Below are 25,446 nucleotides of genomic sequence, written 5' to 3'. Positions count from 1 at the left end.
AACAAATATTATGTTTATATCTAAACCTTGAAGTTATAAATTATAATGCTTAAGCTTTCTTGCAGTATAATGGAAACATAATAAACTATCTACTAAGCTTTCCTAATCTAAAGTAGAAACATGAACTATCTATTGCTAATGAATGTCAATGAAATGAATGATATTTTAGATTTCACTGTAAAGATATATTATCTAATAGAAATGCACATTGCAAATTTTAAAAGATAAGTTATTAACAAAACAATTTTCAGTATGTAGATAACAAAATACTGAATCTGAAAGTGATAAATTGGATATAGTGTACATTTAATATTGGAAAAACCTGGGCTCTAAAGCCAAGTTTTCTTCCCCATGTATGTAACTTGTTTAGCTAAAAAAATAATAAGCCAATTTTCTTAACCTAACCTAAACTCAAATTATTACTATATAAATTAGTGAAAAGTATCTTTAAGTGGTTTTATGAGAAAAAAAATGGGCTTGTCTCGCTAGATCTCAAATTCTACCTGGTATAAATTTATCTCAATGTATCAAATAGGAAATTTAATTTTTGAAAAGAAATAAATAATAAAACTCATGTTACAAGGATATTAATTTATTATGCCTTTCAGCTAAGTCATCAACTGAGTTTCAAAATTAGTTCTGAGGTATATGACAACTTAGATTTAGAACACTAAACAAAACCAAACAAACATTCTTTTATTTGATTTTGTAGTTCTCTCTGTCACACTGTAGAAACATACTAGCTCATTTAGGAAGAAAGCATTCTCATAAGCTCTGAACTGTAATTTAATCCTTGCCTAGGGAGCTTGGATGACATAATAATAGACAATGTTTTAGTCAAAATGAAAAAAGTAAAAGCTGAAGTATTTATCAATTGTATTTTATTATGTAATCACTGCATAGAAACTAAGAAGCATCATTACATTTTAACTCTCTATAAAGCATTTTAGTGCATTGTTAGGAAACTGAGATCCAGGTACATAGTTTTCTTTTCTTTCTTTCTTTCTTTCTTTCTTTCTTTCTTTCTTTCTTTCTTTCTTTCTTTCTTCCTTCCTTCCTTCCTTCCTTCCTTCCTTCCTTCCTTCCTTCCTTTCTTTCTTTCTTTCTTTCTTTCTTTCTTTCTCTCTTTCTCTCTTTCTCTCTTTCTCTCTTTCTTTCTTTCTTTTTTGTCGGTTGTGGGGCCTGAACTCTGGGCCTGGGCACTGTCACTCAGCTCTTCAGCTCAAGGCCAGCACTCTACCACTGGAACCATAGCACCACCTTTTTCGGCTTATGCGGTGCTGAGGAATTGAACCTAGGGCCTCATGCATGCTAGGCAAGCACGCTACCCCTAAGTCACCTTCCCAGCCCAATACATAGATTTCTGAGGATTTGACAATACACAAAAGCCCAGAGAACATTGCCAAATGACTAGTTAACATGTTGAAGGAAAAATCTTTTTCAAGTGATGTGTTCTGTGAATCTTTGACAAGTGTCATTTTCAAACTTCTTATGGAATAATTCTTTTTATAAAAATGCCTACTATAATAGCTACTTTGTGCATGGTTAATTAAAAGCTGATCTCTTTCTCTGTATATATATATATATATATATATATACACACACACACACACACACACACACACACACATACACACAACATAAAGGCATAAACTAGTCAGAGTGCTACAGAGATAGAATCAATAGGAAAAAATAGATATCTATCTATCTAGGCTATTTGGCTTATGTAATTATAGAGAAGCAAGCTGGGAGCCTGGGATATTAAGAACCTGCTTTTGTCCAATTCTAAAAGCCTTTGAATAAAAGAAGCTGATGGTGTAACTCTCAGACAGGAGCCTTAGGCCTAGAATCTTGGAGAATGACTGGATTAAGTTCTGGACTCTGGAAGCCAGAAAGCCCATAGTTGCATAGCTAATGTCAGGAGAATAGAAAGAATTTGCCTTCCAATTCTTCTTTGTTCTCTGTGGACCCCAGCAAATTGGCTATCTTTCACTCTGTCTGCCTACTCATATGTCAATCAATCTGGAAACATACTCTCTCACACAACCACAAAGAAGATTGCATCCACTCTTTTACTACTTTTAATGATGTCAAGGTGATATCTTTACCATAACAAGACCACAAAGGGAAATGGATAAAACTGACATTTCAGAGCAGGTCAAACTGGTTTTGCACCCTAGGTAAGCCTGAGATGTTTAATAATCTGTCTTTTTATTTAAGACAAACATATATTAAAATATAGTGTTGCATGTTCTGATTATTACGGAATTTGGTAAAAAAAATTGGAAGTATGATTGATTTAAAACAAACAAACAAACAGATCTATAAAGAAATAGTTTGAGCCCAAAGAACAAAATCTAAGTAACAGATAAAACAGAAAGAAGAGTATAAGTCAATACCTAGAAGTCCTGTCTGTCTCCTTTCTATCTTAATGCATCTTTATATACTATTCCCTTAAAAGGAAAATGTCATAAAGTTCTGAAGTTTCACCAATATAAACTAATTCTATATTAATGTATGGAGTCATTATTCATCAATATGAAAGTTCCTACAGATTTCAAAGAATTGTAGTAGGTACTCTCTTTTCTGTGTGTATGTGTATGTGTGAATGTGTGTGTGTGTGTGTGTGTGTGTGTGTGAGAGAGAGAGAGAGAGAGAAAGAGAGAGAGAGAGAGAGAGAGAGAGAGAGAGAGAGAGAGAGAGAGAGAGAGAGAGAGAGAGAGAGAGAGAGAGAGAGAGAGAGAGAGAGAGAGAGAGAGAGAGAGTTAGTGATGAGGCTCTTCTCAGGGCTTGAGAACACTGTCCCTGAGCTCTTTTTGCTCAAGGCTAGTGCTCTACCACTTTGAACCACAGTGCCACTTCCAGTTTTCTGGCAGTTAATTGAAGATAAGAGTCTCATGGCCTCTCTTGCCCAGGGTTGTCTTCCAACCTTGATCTCAGCCTTCTGAGTAGCTAGGATTACAGGTGTTAGCCACCAGTACCAGGCTTCTTTCTTCCATATATTTTTGAATCTTATATTTTTGGGTAAATTCTTTTTTCTCTCTATGGATAATTCTTGCACATTTAAAACTCTTTCCTCCCATTAATTCCTGACCACTAACTGATCTTCACCCTGTGCTTCTATGGCACTTTCTAATTTATCTCATCCTAATACTAATTCTTCTGGAACTAACTAATGCTTCAACCCTAACTCCCTGACAGTGAGGGTAAAAGGTTTCTATTGATAAATGTCATCTAGGTGCTAGATTTCCATGTCACCTACATGATTCTTGAACTAAGCATTCTCAGTATACCATCCAAGGAAACAGGCAAAGCAGGCATTCTGAAATCTGGCATTGAATTCTCTGATCAAAGGCTTCTATTATAGGCATTTTGCCTTCTCTCAATATAGCTGACAAAATGTCTCTGAAAGATAAAATTTAGGAGGGCATTAACTTGCTCTAGGAAAGTCAGCATTTATAGAAATATGCACGAAAGAGATTTGCATAAGTTCATGTGAACGTTATTAATTGTTTAGAGGAAAATCAAGAAAATTTGATCTGTATTAGGTATTAAAATGGAAAATATTGCACATTAGCCAAAGTTACTGTTTAGTTCATTTGGAATTTACATAAAAGCACTAAATCATGACCTTAGATAAGAACAGATCTCAAAATCTACAAGGAAACCCAATGGACAGTAAAAGACAAATAATTACAGATGGACATGATTAATTATACAGCAATCTAAATATTCACAAAGTGAATACAAAGGAGGATAGCTATGTGCATAAGATCATATAAAATGATGCTTATCAAAATGAATTCCAAGAAATGGAAGTAAGAAGGTTATTTTTATTATACAGTTTGCAGTTCTTTTTTTCTCTTTTCTTCTTTCATTTTTTCTTTGGTGTATACCCTTCTGTGGCTGGTTATCTTTTTATTTCTGTACCCTTTGTCCTGGATATACATTTATCTGATTTGGAGAAGAGAAAGGGAAACAGAAATGGTGGGACAAAAGGTGAACAAATTTAGCAGTGAAACCCATTAGACACTATGTTGGAAATGAATTATACAACCTTGGGGAGAATGAAGTTGGGAGGGGAAAATTTGGGAGACAATGAGGGAGTGACACTGTTCAAATATACTCATTTCCTGACTCATGTAACTTAACCTCCCTGTATATCGTCTTTACCATAAAACAAACAAAAAAGAAATTTCCAACTCTCTTCTGGTATTAGAGTACCTATCATTTTTTAATACAAATAATGTCTATTAAATGTGTCTTTGCTGATTTCATCTCAATGAAAAGCCAAATAGGCAAAATATATCATTTGCAAATTTTGAGATTTCACATAAATGCATTATTTTCTTATGGGTCAAGATAGATTTTCTTAAGAAGCAGAAAGGTGAGTTTGTATGTACAGAAGAGCAGTTCAATACAAATTTTACATTAGAATAATGTGACAAAATACTTAGAAGATCTTTATATAAATGTACTGGAAATAAAACTGAAAATACGTAATCAAATATGCGCACATGTATCTCACTAAGTTAGCTTTATGTAAAATTGACATTATTGGTTTGCCTTTCATTAATGTAAGGTGTTAAAAAGTTGTCTGAATATAGGTTTTTTAATCATTCTGGGTTTTTTTGGTGTAACCTATTAGGAAACTAACCAGCAATAACATTTAGTTAGTTTTAGGTGCTTCAGTAAATTGCCACAAATGATGTGCCTTAAATCAACAAAAAATAATTACGCAGTTTTGAGTCAGGGATCCCAAAAACTATCACTGGGTCAAACTAAAGTATAGAGAGAATGGATATGATCCTTTCTAAGAATCACAGCAGTGACTCTGTACGCTTGCCTATTCTACTTTGCTTGGCTTGTGGTGCCCTGCCATTCTCAAAACCAGTGCCCAGCTTTGACTGAGTATCAGTCCAACTATTCTAAAGCAGACATTTTTCAGACTGCACCTTCGGTGTTTAAGGACCCCTGTGATTATATAGGGATAAATTAGGATATTTTCTGATTTTATGGTCACCAAATTAACAATCTTATCTCTATTAGCTATCATTGTAGCCAAACAAAGTCACAAAATTCTGAATATTAGGTAGAAGAATGAAGCATGGAAGGGATGAGAATGCAGAAAAGAATTCATTGCATACACAACACAATTGAGAAATGTAAGGGAAGGAGTAGGTTGAAAGCTGGGGTAAAGATGTTGAAGTGGTAACACAGATCAAGATGCATTGTACACACAAACTGCCTTGTTAAATAGCAAAAAATTTAATACATAACCTAAAATTAAGATAAGTAACGGAAGGGGTGAGTATATTGAAGGGGTAACACTGTAGTCATAAACTGCTTTGGTAAATGGCAACTTCTTTGTACAAGTACTTAAAGATAAAAATATTTTTAAATGCTGAATATGTGGGCATCTTTGAGTGGGGATATTAATCTGTCTACTATAACTGGGTTTATTAAAGTTGATCTTTAAGAAATATAGGATAATACCAGTTTTCAAATACATACCCTTTTCTTAATAAGATCTCACTAGTCATATTTCTGATAATGTTAAAGTTATTACCATACATTGCAACAATGATAATCACAGGACACTATGTCAGAAATGAACTTTCCAACTTCATGGGGGAAAAATGGGGGAAGGGAAGGGATAGTGGGAGAACAACAATGGAGTGGGTAACAATGCTCAATGAAAAATGAACTTTACTCATGTAAATGTAACTCCTCTGTGCAGCATCTTTACAATAAAATAAAATTTCAAAAAAGATTATTACCATAAACATTTCATAACTATAAGAAATGTAAGAAGCAAACATGATTTGCATACATTTAAATCAGCCATTTGAATATTTATTTTTTAATAATTTTTTATTGTGAAAATACTGTTCAGAAGGCTTAGAGTTACCTGAGCAAGGTAATGAGTACATTAATTTAATGACTTTAGACACATGCAGAAATCATCACCATTTAGTCAAGGTAAAATTAAGAAATACTTCACGCTCATTGGTAGTCAAATACAGACCCCAAGCTAGGCACTGGTGGCTCACATCTGTAATCCTAGCTACTCAGGATGCTGAGATCTAAGGACCACAGTTCAAAGCCAGACTGGACAGGAAAAACTATGAGATTCTTATCTCCAATTAATTACCAGAAAAATCAGAAGTGGTGTGGTTCAAAATGGTGACATGCTAGTCTTGAGCCAAAGAGCTCAGGCTCTGTGCCCATGCACAGCTCAAGTCTTGTGACCTAAATAAATAAATAAATAAATAAATATCCAGGCCCCAAACCCTTGATATGCTTATCATTCTCAACATTTATATTTTTACCTGTTTAGATGTAATCACACAATATCTGACATTTGAGTCTGCTTTCTTTAATGTAGCATAATGCATTTAAGTTCTCCTTGTTACATGCAATAATAGTTTGAGAATTTTGTCAGTAAATTTTTATTTATTAAATTTAGACTTTCTTATATATTTTGAAACTATGTCTGTATTCAAATGTAAATAAGGATTCTTTTTATTTTATTTTATTTTATTTTATTTGTGAACATACTGTACAGAGCGGTTGCAATTGCATGGGCAGGATAATGCAAACATTTCTTACCAAGCACTGCAGCCTCCTCCTTTGTTTACCCTTCACATCACTTCCCAGCCTCCCCCCCTCCCCCCCAATCCCCATCCTTCTCCTTCCCCCCTTCCCCCCCCCACCGACGTTGTAAAGCTCATTTTGGACACGACAACTTGTACTTCTCATTGTTGCAACAGGTCCACCTGTATCCTTAAACAACAGGTTTTTCCCCATCTCCTCCATAAGTTATACTGACATCAAATATAGTGAAAACAGGGGTTATACTGTGGGGGAGGGACATACAAAGCAGCAAAGAGATAATCTTATAGATGCATTAGAAACACATGCATGAAAGAAAAAACATTAAAATACATATCTAAGGGTTCATTTTCCTGACATCACATTATCTGACCTTTTCCGCTTGACTCATACATATACTAGATATTGCAAATAAGGGAAACCATGGGACCTATGTTTCTTTGGGCCTGGCTTACTTCACTTAATATAATTTTTTCCAAGTTTTTCCATTTCCTAACAAATGGGGCAATGTCATTCTTTCTGATGGAGGCATAGAATTCCATTGTGTATATATACCACATTTTCTTGATCCATTCATCTACTGAGGGGCATCTGGGTTTGTTTCATATCTTAGCTATGGTAAATAATGCTGCAACAAACATAGTTGTGCTGGTAGCTTTAGTGTGGTCTTGTTTGTAAACATTTGGGTAAATGCCCAAAAGTGGGATTGCTGGATCATAGGGGAGTTCTATGTGAAGTCTTTTGAGGAACCTCCATACTGCTTTCCAAAGTGGTTGAACAAGTTTACATTCCCACCAACAATGAAGTAAAGTTCCTTTCTGTCCACATCCCCTCCAGCATCTGTTGTTGTTAGAGTTCTTGATTTTTGCCATTCTAACTGGAGTGAGGTGATATCTCAATGTTGTTTTGATTTGCATTTCTTTTATGGCTAGGGATGTTGAACATTTCTTCATGTGTCTATTGGCCATCCTTCTTTCTTCTTCAGAGAAGTTTCTCTTTAAGTCTTATCCATGAATTGCCTTCTCATCTCACTAAAATGTACACTGAACATATTTTAATTTTGATAAATTTTTATTCATCATTATTTTACATTTGGATATTATAAAGGTTATGATGTATTAAGTTCACAAAGATTTTCACCTATGTTCTAACCAAAATGTTCATAATTTATAATCTATTTTATTTAATTGTATTTAATATAGATAGTATTTGCTATTGAAAGTCACTTCTATTTTAATTTACTGAGATTATGTCATATCAATATTTTTTGCTTTTAAATTACTTGTATCTGTGTAAAATGAATGTCTTTTTTTTTTTTTTTTTTTTTTTTTTTTTGGTCTGTTGTGGGGCTAACTCGGCTTGGGGGCTGTCTCTGCGCTCTTCAGCTCAAGGTGAGCGCTCTATCACTTAGCCACAGTGTCACTTCCGGTTTTCTGGTGGTTTGTTGAAGATAAGAGTCTCCCGGCCTTTCCAGCCCTGGCTGGCTTTGAATGGCGATCCTCAGATCTCAGCCTCCTGATAAAATGGATGTCTTATAGTTAGACAATTGGTCTTGTTTTCCTTCTGAACTGTCAGTATTTTATTTTCCTTTGTGGCTTGTGTTTTACAGACTGAGTTTACTTGTCTTTCTTTTGCAATGTCTCATCTGTTACCAAAGTTATTTAAAAATTTTTCCATTTTTTCAAGCTTTTCAATGATTTGTTCTTTCCCCCCTATACCCAAAACGTTGAGCATACTGAGTACAGCTATATTAAGTAGATCAGTGTCTATTTCTGCACATGTAAACATTATGCCAGCCATGTTAGTTTTGATTCCTTTTTTTTTTATGATAAAAAGGCAAATTCAATTGGTTCTGAGTGATTCACTTTTGATGGACAATTATCCTCATTATGGTTTCTGTTTTCAGTTGTTATTCATGCCCAGTAATCTTTCAAGGCTTTCTGTGATTTTACTTTTTTGTTACTGAATATATTTACATTTCTTTAAATATTCTTGATGTTGATTAGGATTGCAATTAAGTTAATTGAGTATACATTGACCAATCTGGATCCTTGTACTTGAGTTTACTTTGACAGATCAGTGGTATTGTTAGCTCTCGAGCTAATCATTTCCTATTATGAATTTTGATTTGAGATTTTCCTAAGTGCTATACTGAAGCCTCATATATTATCAGGTTTACTTTCATACAATTTCAAATCTAGTAGGCACTGTTCCCTGATTCCTTAAAGGAATAAGCCGCAGTAATAACATGGATCGATGATTTACTTCTTAGAAAAATCCTATTCATTTCCTGTTGTCAAGTGTCTTAGAAACCATTCATTTTGTGCTTGTTATTACAAATGAGAGAGAAAAGCTGATTCCATCTTATGCAGAAGAATAAACATTTTCTTATGATATGTATTGTTATCTTTTTATTAGTCCCCAAAATGCCAAAATCCTTTAATCTCAGAGACCAAAGCAAAACTGTTTGTGTTTATATAGTCAGTCATCCATCCAATTTAACTGTTATATGAAAGTGTAATTAACATGGTAACAACATATTCTTCAAAATGAATAATAGCAAATCATAAAACAAGTTAGTCAAGGAATTTCCTTATTAAACTATAAGCAATTATAATTTGTCAGAATAACTTTATGCAAATGTAAAATAAACACATGCTCAATTTGATAAAAATGCCAAAGGAGTTTGAGCACCTCATTATTATTTCCTCTCATTCATTTAGATAATCATGAAGTTTTAAAGTGGAATAAATTATATCATGAAATCAATCGAACAGCTTTATAAAGAAACATGCCATATTTCGTTTGAGAAAAGAGAAGGTGATGAATTTTGCTTACATATCTAAACAATGATAAAAATATGCAAAGAACGTTTTTTCCCCCTCTTAAGGGAAATGGCAAAGAAAAAGTCATTATGCAGGATTTGGAATTTCTCTCATGTTCTGCAGCTATCAGTTTACCTTATCATAAAAGAAATTTAATTTAAGAATAATAGAATAGAAAAAAGATTATAACTTATTTTTTAATCTTTGATTAAAAAATATTCTTTTAAAAAATCTTTGTCTGCCTGTAACTGGGCTTAAACGGGACTTGGGAGCTTAGATTTCTCATTGAAGGCTGGCTCTATATCTATTGAGACACAATTCCACTTTTGCTTAGCTGGTTAATTGGAGCTAAAACTCTCTCATGTTTGTCTGACTGGACTGGTTTTGAATATCAATTCTCAGTTCTCAGCCTCCTGATTAGCTAAGATTACAGGTATAAGAATAATGCAAAATTATCTTTTCACCTAATCATAATTTATATATTTAAAAAAACAGTGTCTGAATATATGGTGACAATTTTAAATGTTATAATATTCATTTCAGTATATCCAGACATCTGCATCATATACAATTTGTAGTTGATATATTATACATATATTTTATATATAATTAATATCTAAATAAATATGATTTTCAGTCAGTGTGGACAATATCGAACCAGGAATTTGAATACAGATTTTTTTTTGTCAGTCATGGGGCCTGAACTCTGGGCCTAGGCTTTATTCCTTAGCAATTCAGCTCAAGGCTAGCACTCTACCACTTGATCCAGCTTTTTCTGCTTATGTGGTGCTGAGGAATCGAACCCAGGGCCTCATGCATGTAAGGCAAACACTCTACCACTGAGCCACTTTCCCAGCCCTTGAATACAGATTCTTTCAGGTTTTTCTATACAATAATTTAATTTTGAAATGAAAATTTTAATCCTAATTCTAATGTAGACTCCTTGAAGGCTAACTACTGTACTCTATTCTATTTGTTACCTCGAGTTTTGATCTGGACACTAGATTACTCTGGGTTGGAATATCATTAAGATAATACCAAGATCACCCTACAGACATCAATTTCATTTTTATCTAACTAGTCCAGAATTGGGTGAAATAATAGTATTATACACAGTCGGGAAAGTTTTGCAATAAAAGTTTCAATATATGCAATGAATTTGGAGTTATTTTGCTGGTAATATTTATGAAAGAATTCTGTGAGGTAACAAAACCTCTTGATATCTGAATGTGACACTATTTCCTAAATTATACATAATACAGTATAAAAGTATTAGAGATATAGATAGAGAACTAATGTTCAACAATATGCCAATTATGTATGATTAAGAAAAAAAATTCAGACTGGAAAAGAATTTTTATGGTAATTATCAAGCTGAACACCATAGTAGTAGATTCAGCAGTATTGTACTCCTCTTTACCATTTATTTTTCTTTCAAATGTACATTTCAATTGATTTTGACCATAATAATTCTGTAATTTAAACACCATAAAATTGTTTCCTTTCTGTGTATTATGGTCACTTGAAATTTCTGAATAAATGCTTTTGCTTCCCTTATATGAGTGATTTAATTTTAAGCATTTTTACAGGTATAAAAATGTGCTGGGGGGGGAGGATTGGATGGGGGGAACTGGGGGGGGAGGATGGGATGGGAAGGGGAAACAAAGGAGGAGGCTACAATGCTTGATAAGAAATGTACTCATTATCTTGCCCATGTAATTGTAACCCCTCTGTACAGTATTTTCACAGTAAAAAAAAAAATTCAAAAAAAATGTGCTCTATGTAACTATATTTTCACAAAGCCTAACAAAGAGAATGGACAGAAATGCTGTTTTCTTTCCTCTACTTCAAATAGTAGGATAGGACTTCAAATAGGATTCCTAAAGGACATGAACCCAGGAATTGTTATTAAGTGAACAACACGATAGATGTATACAAACCATGACAAACAGAAGATCTAGAGTTTGGTCAAAATGAAAATGCTTGCCTGATGTGAGTCATATCACTTGTCTTTTTCTCCTTTGCTGTTCCTACTCTTCAGTGGTAGAAATGCAATAGTAAACCCTGGCAGGCTATGGAACCTCCCCCAAAACTACTGAAAATGTGTTCTTTAGCCATATGTTCTTGACTTACAGGTAGTGCTATATAAACTGATGCGATGATTACAAATCCAGATGGCAATGACTCTGAGCCCATCAGAGGCACAATGGATTGTGCTTGAATTCACAGCAATGTTCAGAGGTTGAGGCAGAATGATCACTAGCTTGAGGCATCTGGGTAGCTTATCAAGAATTGGAATTATTTTGTACAACTACTTAAAGATATTTCAAAATATTATATACATAAATCAAGTGTATAACCTAATAAAATAGAAATGCAAAATGAAATAAATAGGTTTAAAGTTTATATATATATATATATATATATATATATATATATATATATATATATATATATTTGTAAATAGCAAGGTACTGTGTAACTAGCTGTGCAGGAAGCTGCGATCTGAGGATTGTGATTCAAACAATTTCTGATAGGAAAGTCAGTGAAACTCTTATCTCCAGTTAACTACCAAAAGGCCAGAAGTGGAGCTATGCCTCATGTGGTAGAGTTTTAACCTTGAGCACATTCTCTACAAAACCCATGTCCTGAGTTCAAGCACCAAGACTAACATAAATTATCTATCTATCTATCTATCTATCTATCTATCTATCTATCTATCTATCTATCTATCTATCTATATTCTACAAATTATGCATCTCTGAAACAGCTGGAGGTGTTTTCTAGTTGTGTAGTAATTGCCTAGCATGTTCAAGGCTCTTAAGTTTAATCTTTAATATCACAAAAATAAGCAAATAACAAAATAATTTAAAATGTAAAGTTTCAGATTAACACACTTAATTACAATTATGAAAGTCAAAGTAATATAGAACATAAAAAATCCTCTCTTATGTCTGTCTGCTATCTATTGTCTGGAAGGAGAATCTTTATGAGAAACTATCTTGGTCCCCATGGTGGGACTTGCAAACTGAGAGGAGTAAAAAAGGTGAAGAGATGTGATTCTCCATCATTCTCAATTGTCCATTCTCACCATAAATCATATACCAGATACAAATTGAGAAAGAAATAATCCAGGGAAAATCTTGATTGTAGAGATATACAGTATTTTCCTTTCCTTAGTGGATACTTTATTACATGCAATATGTATATTAGTTAACATTAATATACAACAGATGTGCATTAGTATAAATTGAGAGATATATGGAAAAGTTCACTGGTATAAAGTAGTTTTCCTTTGTTGAGTTTTACCTTGTGGAATTAGCACTAAGAATGCTAAAAGTACAAGACAGCCCCATAACCGACAAAAAAAAGCACAAGGTTTTGTTGCATTAGAATATATATATACATATATATATATATACATACACGTGCATGTATATGATTATTAAATGAGAGAACAAAGCAGTAGAAGTACTTTGTGCATATTTTTCTGTTAATCACTTTAGCTTATCACTTTGAACTCGTATTTGTTCTTAAGAAACCTAGATACTGTCTTTCCAGATAGGCTTTCTATCCCCTTTGCCAAATAGAAGTTTTGTATAAACTCACTCCTCTGGTCTTTCATAGTAATATTTTCCATACCTGTGTCAGAGAACTGAAGTAAAATCATATGTATATATATATATATATATGCTTTATTTCATCATCTTTTCAATTATTTGGAGAGAAAAGGTAAGAAATACACACATACTCTTTTAACTATTTTACCTCAGTGTTTTGTTTACTTTGTATGAGTTTGCAATACTCTCTGAAGGCATTTGATTTTAGCCCAAATGATTTCTTTTCAAATTTTCTTGTAATGAACATTTGCTGTAATTTTACAAATCTACTCAATATTTGGAAATAATTTTATGTTCCTGGAATTTTTAAAGAATCACTAGTTGACAACAGAATTTATGGTGGACATGTTTCTTCCTTCAGAAACTTCAGTTATGATATTCCTTATGCCATATGCCATATAAATGGATTGTCCATCATTTCTTAGAGCTTAGTGCTATTCAGTAATTGAGGAGTCATTTCTGTCTTTTTATTGTCAATGTGATTTACAGAGGGGTTTCAGTTATGTAAGTAAGGTAATGAATACATTTCATTTCTGTCTTGTCAGTGTTTGCTCCTTTTCTTTCTTTAATCAACTTTAGCATGGTTGGATCTGTATGTGGCTCTATCCTTCTGATCTGGAGCTCATCTGAGTTTTCTGAGTTTGTGGGGGTTTATTTTTCTATGCATTTAAGCAGCTTTTAGTATTTTTTATTTAGATGTTTTCAGTACCTTTCATTCACACATCCACTCCTAGTACTCCCATAACATAAATGTTCATAGCTTTGATGGTGGTCTCTTCCTCTTTGGGGTTTCATTCATTCCCCTTTTTTTCTATTATTCAGATTTATATATATATATATATATATATACACACACACACACACACACACACACACACACACACACACACACATACATTTAATTTCACTGATTTCTTCCTGCAGTAGCTTAAAACTACATGTAGCCCTCTTTGTGATTTTTCTTACTTAGGTTAATATACTTCTAACTGTAGATTGTTTAGTTCCTTCTTTGTTTCTATGTATTTATCTGTTTCTCACTTGAGATAAGTTTTTATTTAATCAGTTAAACATGGTTTCTTTTAATTTGGGAGATGTATTTATAATGACGACTTTGAAGTCTTTGGTGAGTATGACATTTGTGCATCTTTCTTCCTTTAATTACCTCTCACCACAACTTCAACATTATTTTTTTCTTGAACCAGACTTTGAATTCAGGGCTGCACACTCACTGTGATTTGCTTACTTTGGTGGTGCTGTAGCACTTGAGCCACATTTACAGCCCTATTTTTGCTGGTTATCTTGGAGATGGAATCTTGTGGGCTTTTCTGCTGAAGGATGGATTTAAATTGAAGTCCCCCAGTTCTTCTGAGTAGCTAGGATTGCCGACATGAACCACTGGCCTCTGGCTACAACTTTAACATTTTTGAAAATTTACTTTGGTTTGAATGTCCTTATCTCTATTGCAAATGAAAAATTGTGTGTTTTAGGCTCCGCCCCTTTCCCTAGACAAAATCACTGTACTGTAGCTTTAGATAAAGAATCTTGAGAAGCATACAGCTAGTTGCTGCGTGAGTGAGATCTTGCTTAGGAACCTTGGAGTTTGGGCAAGGTTGAAGAAATAAATTGCTTCTAGTTTTCACTAGCTATTCTGACATGGACTCTACATCCTAGGAAAGAGCCAAGGACTGAGGCATTTTCCATCTATTATTGTTGTGTCCCCCCCATAGCTATTTTAAAGTGACTGTCTTTGTTTCTAAACATATGTTCTCCCTGTTTCTGTCACTCTGTCTATCTCTGTCTCTGACTCTGTCTCTCCCCTTCCTCCCCTTCTCTCTTTCTCCAGTACTAGGGTTTGACCTTAGCAACTACCACTTGAGTTATGCCTCCAGATTTATTATTTTTCTATTTATCTTAAGATTGACCACATTATATTGTGGTCAGAAATAAAGCTTTTTATTTCCGTGGCATAATCTATGCTTAGCTGGCTGTATATTTTCCACTGTGCCTAGAACCTTGAGATGAGGATAGAGCCTTCATTATCTGAGACTCTGATTGGTGAGAGGGGTAGAGCCCTTCTGCTGCCCCATGCTGGAGGTCAGCATGAATGGAGAACAAAATCCCATTTGACTAAGACTCAAAGGCCTTAGAATTCTATTGCATTGTAACTATAGCATTCTTTCTGATTTAAGAACTTAAATATAAATACACTATCTGAATATTTCATAGTCTTTTTGATGCTTCTCTGGTAACCTTGATCATATTTTTCAAAGCAGGTAATTCTCATGCAATCATAAAAATATGCATTGGTGATAACAAATCAATAGCAATACTGAGTTGCCTAACAATATACAATGATGACTTTCCTGACTTTATCACAATTATAATTGCTTAAGTTACTTAAAATAAGTTAATTCTTCAATGCTGCCTTCACTGATTTCAAGAGCAAAAGAATGTTCATGCTAAAAATGTTTCAGTGAGTGATTACTGTAAAGGACGACATTTAGAATGATCAAGAAGAAGTGTAAACGCATTACATGCTATTTTGCATGCAATATTGACATTTGTTTTAATGTCAATATGTATTCCTCAAATATCCTTATTAAAATACCCTAAATGCTAGCATAAATAAACTAAAAGTTACCAAGACATGCCCAAGCACAGTGCTTTTCCCAGTGCAGTGGGTGTCATTGATTCAAATGAGACTGAGCTTTCATGCTTCTCTGAAGAAATGGATTTTACATTGACTTAGCCCAGGGAAATGTGACAGCGGGAACATGAAGAACTGATACACAATGCAAAGCAAGTTAGGTCTTCATCAATTCATTTTCAAAAAGTCCAGTGCGTACTACCTTGAATAACATCCCCAATAACTGAAAGTGTCTCTAATACACATTGTGGATTTTTACTTGAAGAAAAAGCAATGTATATAAATGTAATTTTGCATGATTCTAATTTAAAATAATTATTTATGATCAATTCATTGCTAATTACTGGCAATTTTGTTATCTGCAATTATGCTAATATAGTGATTAAAGTGTAGTCTGCAGTGTTAATTTCATATGTATTTTACAATTGGATGATTCTCTATGCATCAATTAATGGCTTAGATGCATCTCATTTTTTCTGGGGACAGGAAGACATAGTTTGTACTTTCCTAATGTTTATTTGGTCATTCAAATTTAGTGAATTAAGACTTCATCTCACTTTATCATATGCAGACACCATCCTACCATGTATTAGTTTATGTGGCATACATTATGGCATTTTTTTTCTATGAAAACACCAAGTGTTATGCAAAACAAATCTTGTTATTATATGTGAAAATGTAATGTGTATATATATATATATGTATATATGCATGTGTGCGTATATACAAGTATATTTTTGTGTGTATATGTATATATGTTTGTACAGTGATCTAATTCCCTTCAATGGCTTTCATCTTTAATATAATTTGTGGAGTAATTAAGCTTAGCAATTGAGTGTATTTGAAGAAAGTAATGTAGTGTAAATGTTAAGATATGTTACAGATAAAATATCAATAATATCTTTCAGGGCATTGAGAATTAATGTATTCCTGAGTCCTTTGAAGATAAATTTAAACAGATATTTCACGACCCAGAGGAAATCGTATTTATCAACATATTGGCCTTAAACGCAGCTTTTGGACATCACTCAGTTGGGTTATTTTGGTTGAAAGATTACAGATAAAATATATGAAGCTGCAGTTTGAAGAAAATACTTTAAAATCCTTTAAAATAATATTTACAAAATCAAATTTACTGACTATGATAAGGAATAGCAGATCTGCTTTAGTGAAAGGCAATTCCTTTGTATGGCTACTTAAACATGATAAAAATAATTCTTAAAAAGAGTAGCAGGTTTTTAATGGCTTCCTATACATCATTAAAATCTATATAAAGAGAAATCTTTATTGAAACAAGAACAAAAAGATAAACAAGTGTCTAAAACGTGCAATTCATGCTATTGCTAACTTTCATCCCACAAGGACAAAATTAGTTCTGTTATTTAGTATAGTTTTACTGGAGATTTTCATGAATGTATTATTATAATACAGGAAAATACATTTTGTCTTCAGAAAAATTGTTTTCCATCTTATCTGGGTTTTAAATATTGTTTCCACCTTTTTGCTGTTCCCCAGAAAATATATTTAAATGAATTAATTTTCACAGCCTCGTGGACTAAGATGAAAACTAGGGCTGAACTGGGCCTGACATCAAAGAAAGGGAAAAAAGCTTAGATCTAATGCTGTTCATCTTGTTAAAACAGCCACATAGGTGGGGTGATACGCAAGTGTATACCAGTGTATTAACTGAAATATGGTAGATTCAAGGGAGAACTCAAATAATGTAACTCCTTAAAAAGACAAAGTCAGGGGTTGGGAATGTGGCTCAGTGATAGAGTGTTTGCTTTGCATACATGAGGCCCTGGGTTCGATTCCTCAGCACCACATAAGCAGAAAAGTCCAGAAGTGGCACTGTGGCTCTAGTGATAGAACACTAGCCTTGATCTAAAGAGCTGAGGCCCAGAGTTCAGGTCCCACGACCCCTCCCAAAAAAAGACAAAGTCAAAATTCAACAAAATAAATACCAGGAACCATGTCCTGGGAAAAGGTGGGGTGGGTCCAACTGGAAACTAGTGTACAAATGATGAGGAAAAAAGGTAGAGGGCAGTCAAGAATACAATGTATATGCTACACGTTTTTTAAAAAACTTATTTTTATTATCTTTCACTAGTTGTTCAATAGACTTGCCATTTAACAAAGCAGTTTGAGAACACAATGCATCTTGATCAATGTCACTTCTTGCAACTTTCTCACCCATCCCTCCCCTCCTCCTACACATTCAATTCTTGATTATATTACCCATCCTTCTCTTTTTTATTTATTTACCCCTTTTCCCTTGGTCCCACCCCACCCAACCACTTACAAGTACCCACTTCCTTGTGTTTTATTTTATTGAACTTTGTTTTTGGCTTTCTAAGGAATTACAATATTTGAGTTCTGCCTTGGATCTACTATATTTCAGTTCATACATTGTAAAAAATTGAATACCACCCTCAACATATTTACTTAGAGTTTTACAGGCTGATTCTAACCTCCTCATAGGAGAACCCTACAAAATTGAAAGGAATGACAGAAGGGGTGCATAGGTGAGGGATGAGTGAAAAGAATAAAAGGTGTATCATGAACTGAGATGCATTGTATTCATAAACTGTCTTGTTAAATGGCAACTCCTTTGTACAACTATGTGAAGATAATTTTTTTTAATTTTTTTATTGTAAAGATACTATACAGAGGGTTACAGTTACATGAGCAAGGTAATGAGTACACTTCCTATTGAGCATTATTACCCCCTCCATTGTTTTCCCCCTATCATCCCTTCCCTCCCTACCTTCCCCGAGGTTCTTTTTTTTTTTAATTGTGATTAAGTGATTACATAATTTCCCAAATTTCATAGTATTGTGGAATAATTATGCTCATTTAAAGTCACAAGTTCATTCTAACTTTCCTGGAGCAAATTGTCTATCACGGTCTATAACATATAATGGTGTACACATATACACCATACATGTGATCAGCAGCATGGGGATATTTAGTAGTGGTTCGACCAGATGAGTGGAAGTTCTTTGTTTCTTAAGTCCTGTTAATTTTGTCGTATCACCTAACATTTTGGATTTAACATCCACTTATCAGGGAGACCATGTATCGTTTGTCTCTTTGCTCTTGGCTTACCTCGCTCAACATGATTTCTTCTAGCTCCATCCATTTCCCTGCAAATGCCATTATTTTGTTATTTCTAATGGCTGCATAATATTCCATTGTGTATAGATATCACAATTTTTGGATCCATTTATCTGTGGTGGGGCATCTGGGTTGTTTCCATATCCTGGCTATTGTGAACAGTGCTGTAATAAACATGGATGTGCACGTGTCCTTGTATATTGGTTCCTGTTGTTCAGGGTAGATGCCTACAAGTGGTATGACTGGGTCGTAAAGGAGATTAATCTTTAGCTTTCTAAGACCCTCCAGATTACTTTCCAAAGTGGTTGTATAAGTGTACATTCCCACCAGCAGTGTAATAGGGTTCCTCTTTCTCCACATCCCCTCCAGCATTTGTCGTTGACTGATTTGTAGATGTAGGACATTCTGACTGGGGTAAGGTGGTATCTCAGGGTTGTCTTTATTTGCATTACCTTCACCACCAGGGATGGTGAACATTTAGTCATGTGTTTCTTTGCCATTTTTATTTCTTCATCTGAGAAGTCCCTCTTTAGTTCCCTTGCCCATTTAGTAATTGGTTTGTTAGGTTTGGGAGGGAGTAGTTTCTTGAGTTCCCTGTATATCCTGGATGTTAACCCCTTCTCTGATATATTGCTGGTAAATATTTTTTCCCAATTAGTTGGTTGTCTTTCTAGCTTGGTTGCTATAGATTTAGCTGTGCAGAAGCTTTTTATTTTAAGATAGTCCCATTTATCGAGTCTCTCTCCAATTTGTTGTGACCCTGGGACTCTGTTCAGGAAGTTCCTTCCTGTGCCTATTAATTCAATTGTCTCTCCTACTCTGTCCTGCAATAGTTTCAGAGATTCAGGTTTAATGTTAAGGTCTTTAATCCATTTTGAGTTGATATTGGTGCATGGTGATAGGCTGGGGTCCACTTTAAGTTTTCTGCATGTGGCCGCCCAGTTTTCCCAGCACCAGAAGTTGAAGAGGCTGTGTTTCTTCCATTGTATGTCTTTGGCTCCTTTGTCGAATATCAGCTGGCTGTAGGCCTGTGGATTTATTTCTGGATCTTCTATTCTATTCTTTGGGTCTTTGGGTCTGTTTTTGTGCCAGTACCATGCTGTCTTTGTTATTATAGCTCTGTAGTAGAGTTTGAAGTTCGGCATGGATATCCCTCCCATGTTGTCTTTATTCCCTAGAATTGTTTTGGCTGTCCTAGGTCTTTTGTTGTTCCATATGAATTTTTGGACTGTTTTCTGTATTTCAGTGATGTACATCATTGGGATTTTAATAGGAATTGCATTGAATTTGTATATTAATTTTGGCAGTATTACCATCATGTGAAGATAATTTTTAAAAGTTTAAAAAAGAAAGAAAATTTACTCTCAGAAAACTAGACACCATTCTTAATCTAAGGGTATTTTGAAATCCAAACATGATCTCAGGCTTTGAGTTCATTGAGTCATGTATCTTAAAAGCTGTGGTAATAGGCAAAGACAAATAAAATGATGTATACTCATAATGTACCATGCATTGTATCTAAGTAGTCTTCTGAGTTAGACAGCTGAGAGTCTCTCCTTGTCTGAGCAGGAGAGGAGCTATTGACCTAAACATGAAATATGTCATGCCACAAGAAAGAAATTGATATTGTGGAAATATCAATTCCTTAGGCCTATGCACTGCTTAGAACTTTTTCTTCAAAAGAGTGACTTTTCTCTCCAATCATGCTTTTCAAATACAGGATCTGGCTTGGTCATTTGTGGATTTTTATTTCAATTTTGTAACAATACAACATGCATAAATAAATTGACAAAAGTATTGTTTAAATTTTACAGGACAACACTTCAAAAATAAAGCAATTGTAAGAGTGATAAGACAATGATTATTCTAATTCATTGATATCAAAGGATTAAAAAATATCAGCATTAAAGGAAACCCTATGAGGGCTGGGAAGGTGGCTCAGTGGTAGAGGGCTTGCCTTGAATGCCTGCGGCCTTGGGTTCAATTCCTCAGCACCACATAAGCAAAAAGAAAAAATCCGGAAGTGGCGCTGTGGCTCAAGTGATAGAGCTCTAGCCTTGAGCTGAAGAGCTGAGGGACAGCGCCCAGGCCGAGAGTTCAGGCCCCAGGACCAGACCTAAAAGAAAAAGAAAAAGAAAACCCTATGAATTGTAGCCTAAATAAAGATCTATTCTGAATGGTACTTTACAAATACAAACTCTGGTTTATATTACAGGGAGGAAATGTGAAGATCATTCATTACTCAACTATCTACTGAGAATCAGCAGCACCAGATATAGTTCCATGACTTCAGCTTGCAAGAGAGCAAAGCAGATCCTGTCTTTTCTTATGGATAGGCAGTTTTGTTTTGTTTTTTGTTTTGTTAAACCTAGTCATAATGGGATAATCTCAAACAATTAGAGATCACACTTATGCATACTGATAGCCTAGCAGACCTCTACCAAGTTAAGCCGGTTCTTGAAAAAGCTAACACCCGTAAAATACAAATTCAGAAATAAAGCACACAGTCAAGATAAACTAAAAACTACTCTATTCTATGTCCCTTTTTATTTATCACTAAAAGTATTGCATAATAAGGTTTGTTGGGCACCAGTTTTATGCTTAATCCTTTCTTCTGTTCATAGGAGCGGATGCTGTAGAGGCTCAGTGTAAAAGGTTTGAAGTGAGAGCAAGCGAAGATGGCAGGGTGCTGTTTTCTGCAGATGAAGAAGAGATTACCATTGGAGCTGAGAAACTGAAGGTTACAGGTATTATGAATTGAGGTCTTAGGACATTATTTAATTTATGGAATAGTGTTTATTACAGAAAGAAAATACAGCTGCACAAAAAAACTACTCTAGAGGTCATAGGTGTATGTATGTGTGTGTGCATGCATACATTCACTGGCCAATGCACATGCACACATGCATGCACATATGAGACAGATATATTCATAGCTTTGTTTTCCACTTTATGTCTCAGACCTATACTCATGAGGGTATTTTAGTTTGATTAGGATTTCTCCAATATCTAATAACATATGGATCGAAGATTCACACAGGTTCTCAGATTCACGTAGACATAATATAAACATGCACATTTAAGTGCCTGCTAAGCCCTTCCTTCTTAACCAGAATGCCATGTGTTAGTTACCTGGAATACTTGTAAAATAAAGCAACGTAAAGACATCAAAGCCACATATAATTTAGAATTTCATATGCTTAGAAGAGAAAATCAAGTATGGCATAGCATGCGATTTAAGGGCAGAAAGATTGATAAGTAACCTCTCCTATACTTTAAAGCAAGGCTGGAGGCATTTGACAAATAACACTACAAAGAGACAGTAACTTGAGGGTGCTTCATATCAATTAGATAGCTGTGCTGACAAGACTTCAAAGTGACATGTGACATGAGAACTCCATGTACAATTTTGGGAGAAAGTTTTCGATTTAAGTAATATCCTTAGGAATTAAAATTAAATTGGATCCCTTCTAGATTTATACTTTATGAACAATGGCATTTCATAAATGGGCTTTTCTCTCAGGATAACAGAAGTGAATGGGTTGTTTTAGACAATGGGTATGTCTGTACACCTGAGGCATCCCATTTATGACTAAAATTTATTCCTGTAACAGGAATTTACCTCATGCATTGAAATATGTCTAGAATGCAGGTGGGTAGAAGTAAAATGTCAAACTCTTACCTGAACATCACCAAACTAGATACCGTGGCTATGATAAGCAACCATCTGCCCCAAATCTGTAATTGATGTGATCATAAATAATTTATTATATTAATGTAACTATACTCACTGCCCTTGATATCTCTTTACTATATCAAGGAATGCATAAGAGTTCTACATGTATTTTATGCAAGTTCATTTTTAAAATTATGTTCAGTTTGTATTCCCTCCTATGGGCCAAAGATATTATTTAACATAATTATCTATTGAGCCCTAGTAAACAGATGATAAAAGACATAAACCTTTATACACAGAGGGCTTAAATTCAGTGTTTCCAGGCTGAATCTATCAAACAGAATCTGTACTTCATTTGTATTCAAAGTAGTACAGTAACTTAGCAAAGTGCAAGTATAAGTCAATTGATTCTAGAAGGTGAAAGACTTATAAGTCCTGCAGAATATCATCCTTGTTAAATAAAAAGCTTTAAGTTTCAATTAGACATCTTTACTATGTGAGAGGCTAGGCGACAAACAGCAAAATATATGCAGAGAAAAAAAATAACAGCGTAAATTGGAACTGCAGTCTGTAAGAATACCCAACTCAATGTATGCTCTGACCTTAGTGTCTGTTGGAAAGCCCAAACATCACACCTCTATGTCTTTTCTACTTAAATAATTAGATGGACAGACAAGTTTCAATCCATGTTTGACAACAGACAAAAGGAGTTTTCTGAAGAGCTGTCTTTTAAATTAAACACCATGCTTCTGGGTTGGGATCAATATTTTCTGCTTTTCTTATTATTAGTTGCTCTTCTACTTCCTTGTTCTTGTCTGTTACATTAGCACACTGTGGAGTCAACCTTGAAATCAGCCTTTCTCTTAGGCAGGGCCATTGTTCCTCTGGCTGTCCAAATGCTGAGAAAGTGGTATGGCTCAGGCAGCAGGATACCAGCTGCATTGACTGAATGAAATGTGTTTAGACTAGATGCAGAGAAAAGTGATGCACCATCACTAAGTTTTCTGTAATGAAGCCTTCCAAGCCTATAGTATAGGGACAATCACTCAACCCACTTTTCCAGTTGCTTCATAAACTTCCTGAAGACAAAGATTGCAGATACACTAAACATAATTATTATCCCATATCCCCTTTAAAATTTTAGGCAAAAATCGACTTGAGGTTTTGAAATGGATAAACAATCATTTCTGCCATTGTCACAAAATAAGCCATTTCCACTGAGCACTTTGGTATAAATCTTCTCTATGACTTATTTTTCTAAGCGCTCATGGAAATATTCCCAGTTTTTACTCTGTGAATACAAAACTCAGTGGAAATACAATTGTATGACAGGAATGAGGGATCAAGTCATAAGATAGGGCAGCTGAATTATACATACAAATGACACAAATCTGTTTGATGTTTTTAAAATTATTGATTGGGGAGCTGGGAAGGTGGCTCAGTGGTAGAGTGTTTGCCTGAGGCCCTGGGTTTGATTCCTCAGCACCACATAAGCAGAAAAAGCCAGAAGTAGCTCTGTGGCTCAAGTGGTAGAGGGCTAGATTTGAGCTGAACAGCTGAGGAACAGCATCCAGGCCCAGTTTAGGCTCCACAAGAAGCAAAAATATAAATTTTATATATATATATATATATATACACATATATATATATATATTGGATGCTACCATTCTATAAATCAATTGTTTGTTTCTTATACATCATGCTTGTGCCCTAAATTCATATTTGAAATATGTACTATTTCCAATAAATGGTAATATATTGCTACAGTTCTTACTTTATATTTGTAAAATAAGTATTGTGAGAAATAAGATATTAAACAATGTATGAAAAAGAAATGAGTTGAAAATCAAAATATGTAAAGTAGGAACTGCATAATGAATATTAAGAGGAAGGTTGGGAAAATTCAGTCATAATATTCAATGTAAATGTGAAAATAACAAAGAAAATTGAGGGAGTGGGGATGGGATAGATGGGGAGAATGATGAAAGGGGTAACACTGTTCAAGATTCTTTGTTACTTATGAACGGATTTGTTGAATTTGAGACCCCTTTGTAAAACTACTTAAAGATTATAGTCAGGCACCATTGACTCAAGCCTATAATCCTAGCTGAATATTCAGGAGGCTAAAATCTGAGGATCAAAGTCCAAAGTGAGACTCTGGTCTCCAATTAACTACTAAAATGCCAGAAGTGGCTCAAGTGGTACCTTGAGCAAAAGAGCTCACCTACAGTATCTAGGCCTTGAGTTCCAGCTCTACTATTTCCAGAAAAAAAAAAAATATATATATATATAAGTATATATATAAATATAAAATAACTGTAAGAATATACTCCATTAGATGTTTCAATTTCTTCAACTATTTGTGAGAAAAATAGTGATAGAGGATAGCAAGTAATACTGGCTTTATTTCCAAAATAGTCAAGTAATAGACATTTTATTTTTATCTCATGTAACATTGCATGTGAGTATACTCTGCAAATCACCAGGTAATATAGATAATTGCAGACCAAAACACTGATCTTGGAAATGGAGGTGTAACTCAAGTGGTAGAGCACCAATCTTGAGTAAAAAAGCTGAGAGGACAAACCCAGTAGCAGGACACACACACACACACACACACACAAATGCATACGCACACACACAGAGATAAGAAATCTTCAACGTACAGGTTATGCCTTTTGTCACAGCATTGAAGCTGTCATGTAACATAGCTTCTGTGCTTCTTCAAAAAAGAAGTGAGAAAAGGGTAATCGGGGAGCATAGTCTCATCACAAGATGATTTCTTTGTTGCTTTGTATGCCCCTCCCCCGGCTATAACCCTGCTTTTATTGTATTTGATGTTGGTATAATTTGTGGAGGGGAAGGGCAAAAACAAACCATTTAAATAGGGATTCAGGTGGCCCTATTGCAACAATGAGATGTACAAGTCTTTATGTAGAAAAACGA

At 34.4% G+C, this 25,446-nt stretch overlaps 1 protein-coding gene across 1 annotated transcript in view; it reads left to right on the top strand.

Annotated features, from left to right (window-relative positions):
- Window positions 1-25,446, top strand: part of Sgcz (sarcoglycan zeta) — an 874,745-nt gene that overhangs the window by 823,987 nt on the left and 25,312 nt on the right. Inside the window, exon 5 of the mRNA XM_070015959.1 lies at window positions 21,449-21,571. Within this exon, the coding sequence (XP_069872060.1) occupies window positions 21,449-21,571 (123 nt within the window). The remainder of the gene's footprint in view (window positions 1-21,448; window positions 21,572-25,446) is intronic.

The sequence above is a fragment of the Dipodomys merriami genome, unplaced genomic scaffold (genome assembly GCF_024711535.1).
Source record: "Dipodomys merriami isolate MVZ:Mamm:240054 unplaced genomic scaffold, mDipMer1.0.p SCAF_12, whole genome shotgun sequence".
Lineage (NCBI taxonomy): Eukaryota > Metazoa > Chordata > Mammalia > Rodentia > Heteromyidae > Dipodomys > Dipodomys merriami.
Note: the sequence above shows the minus strand (reverse complement) of the source record. Positions and strands in the feature narration are given on the sequence as shown.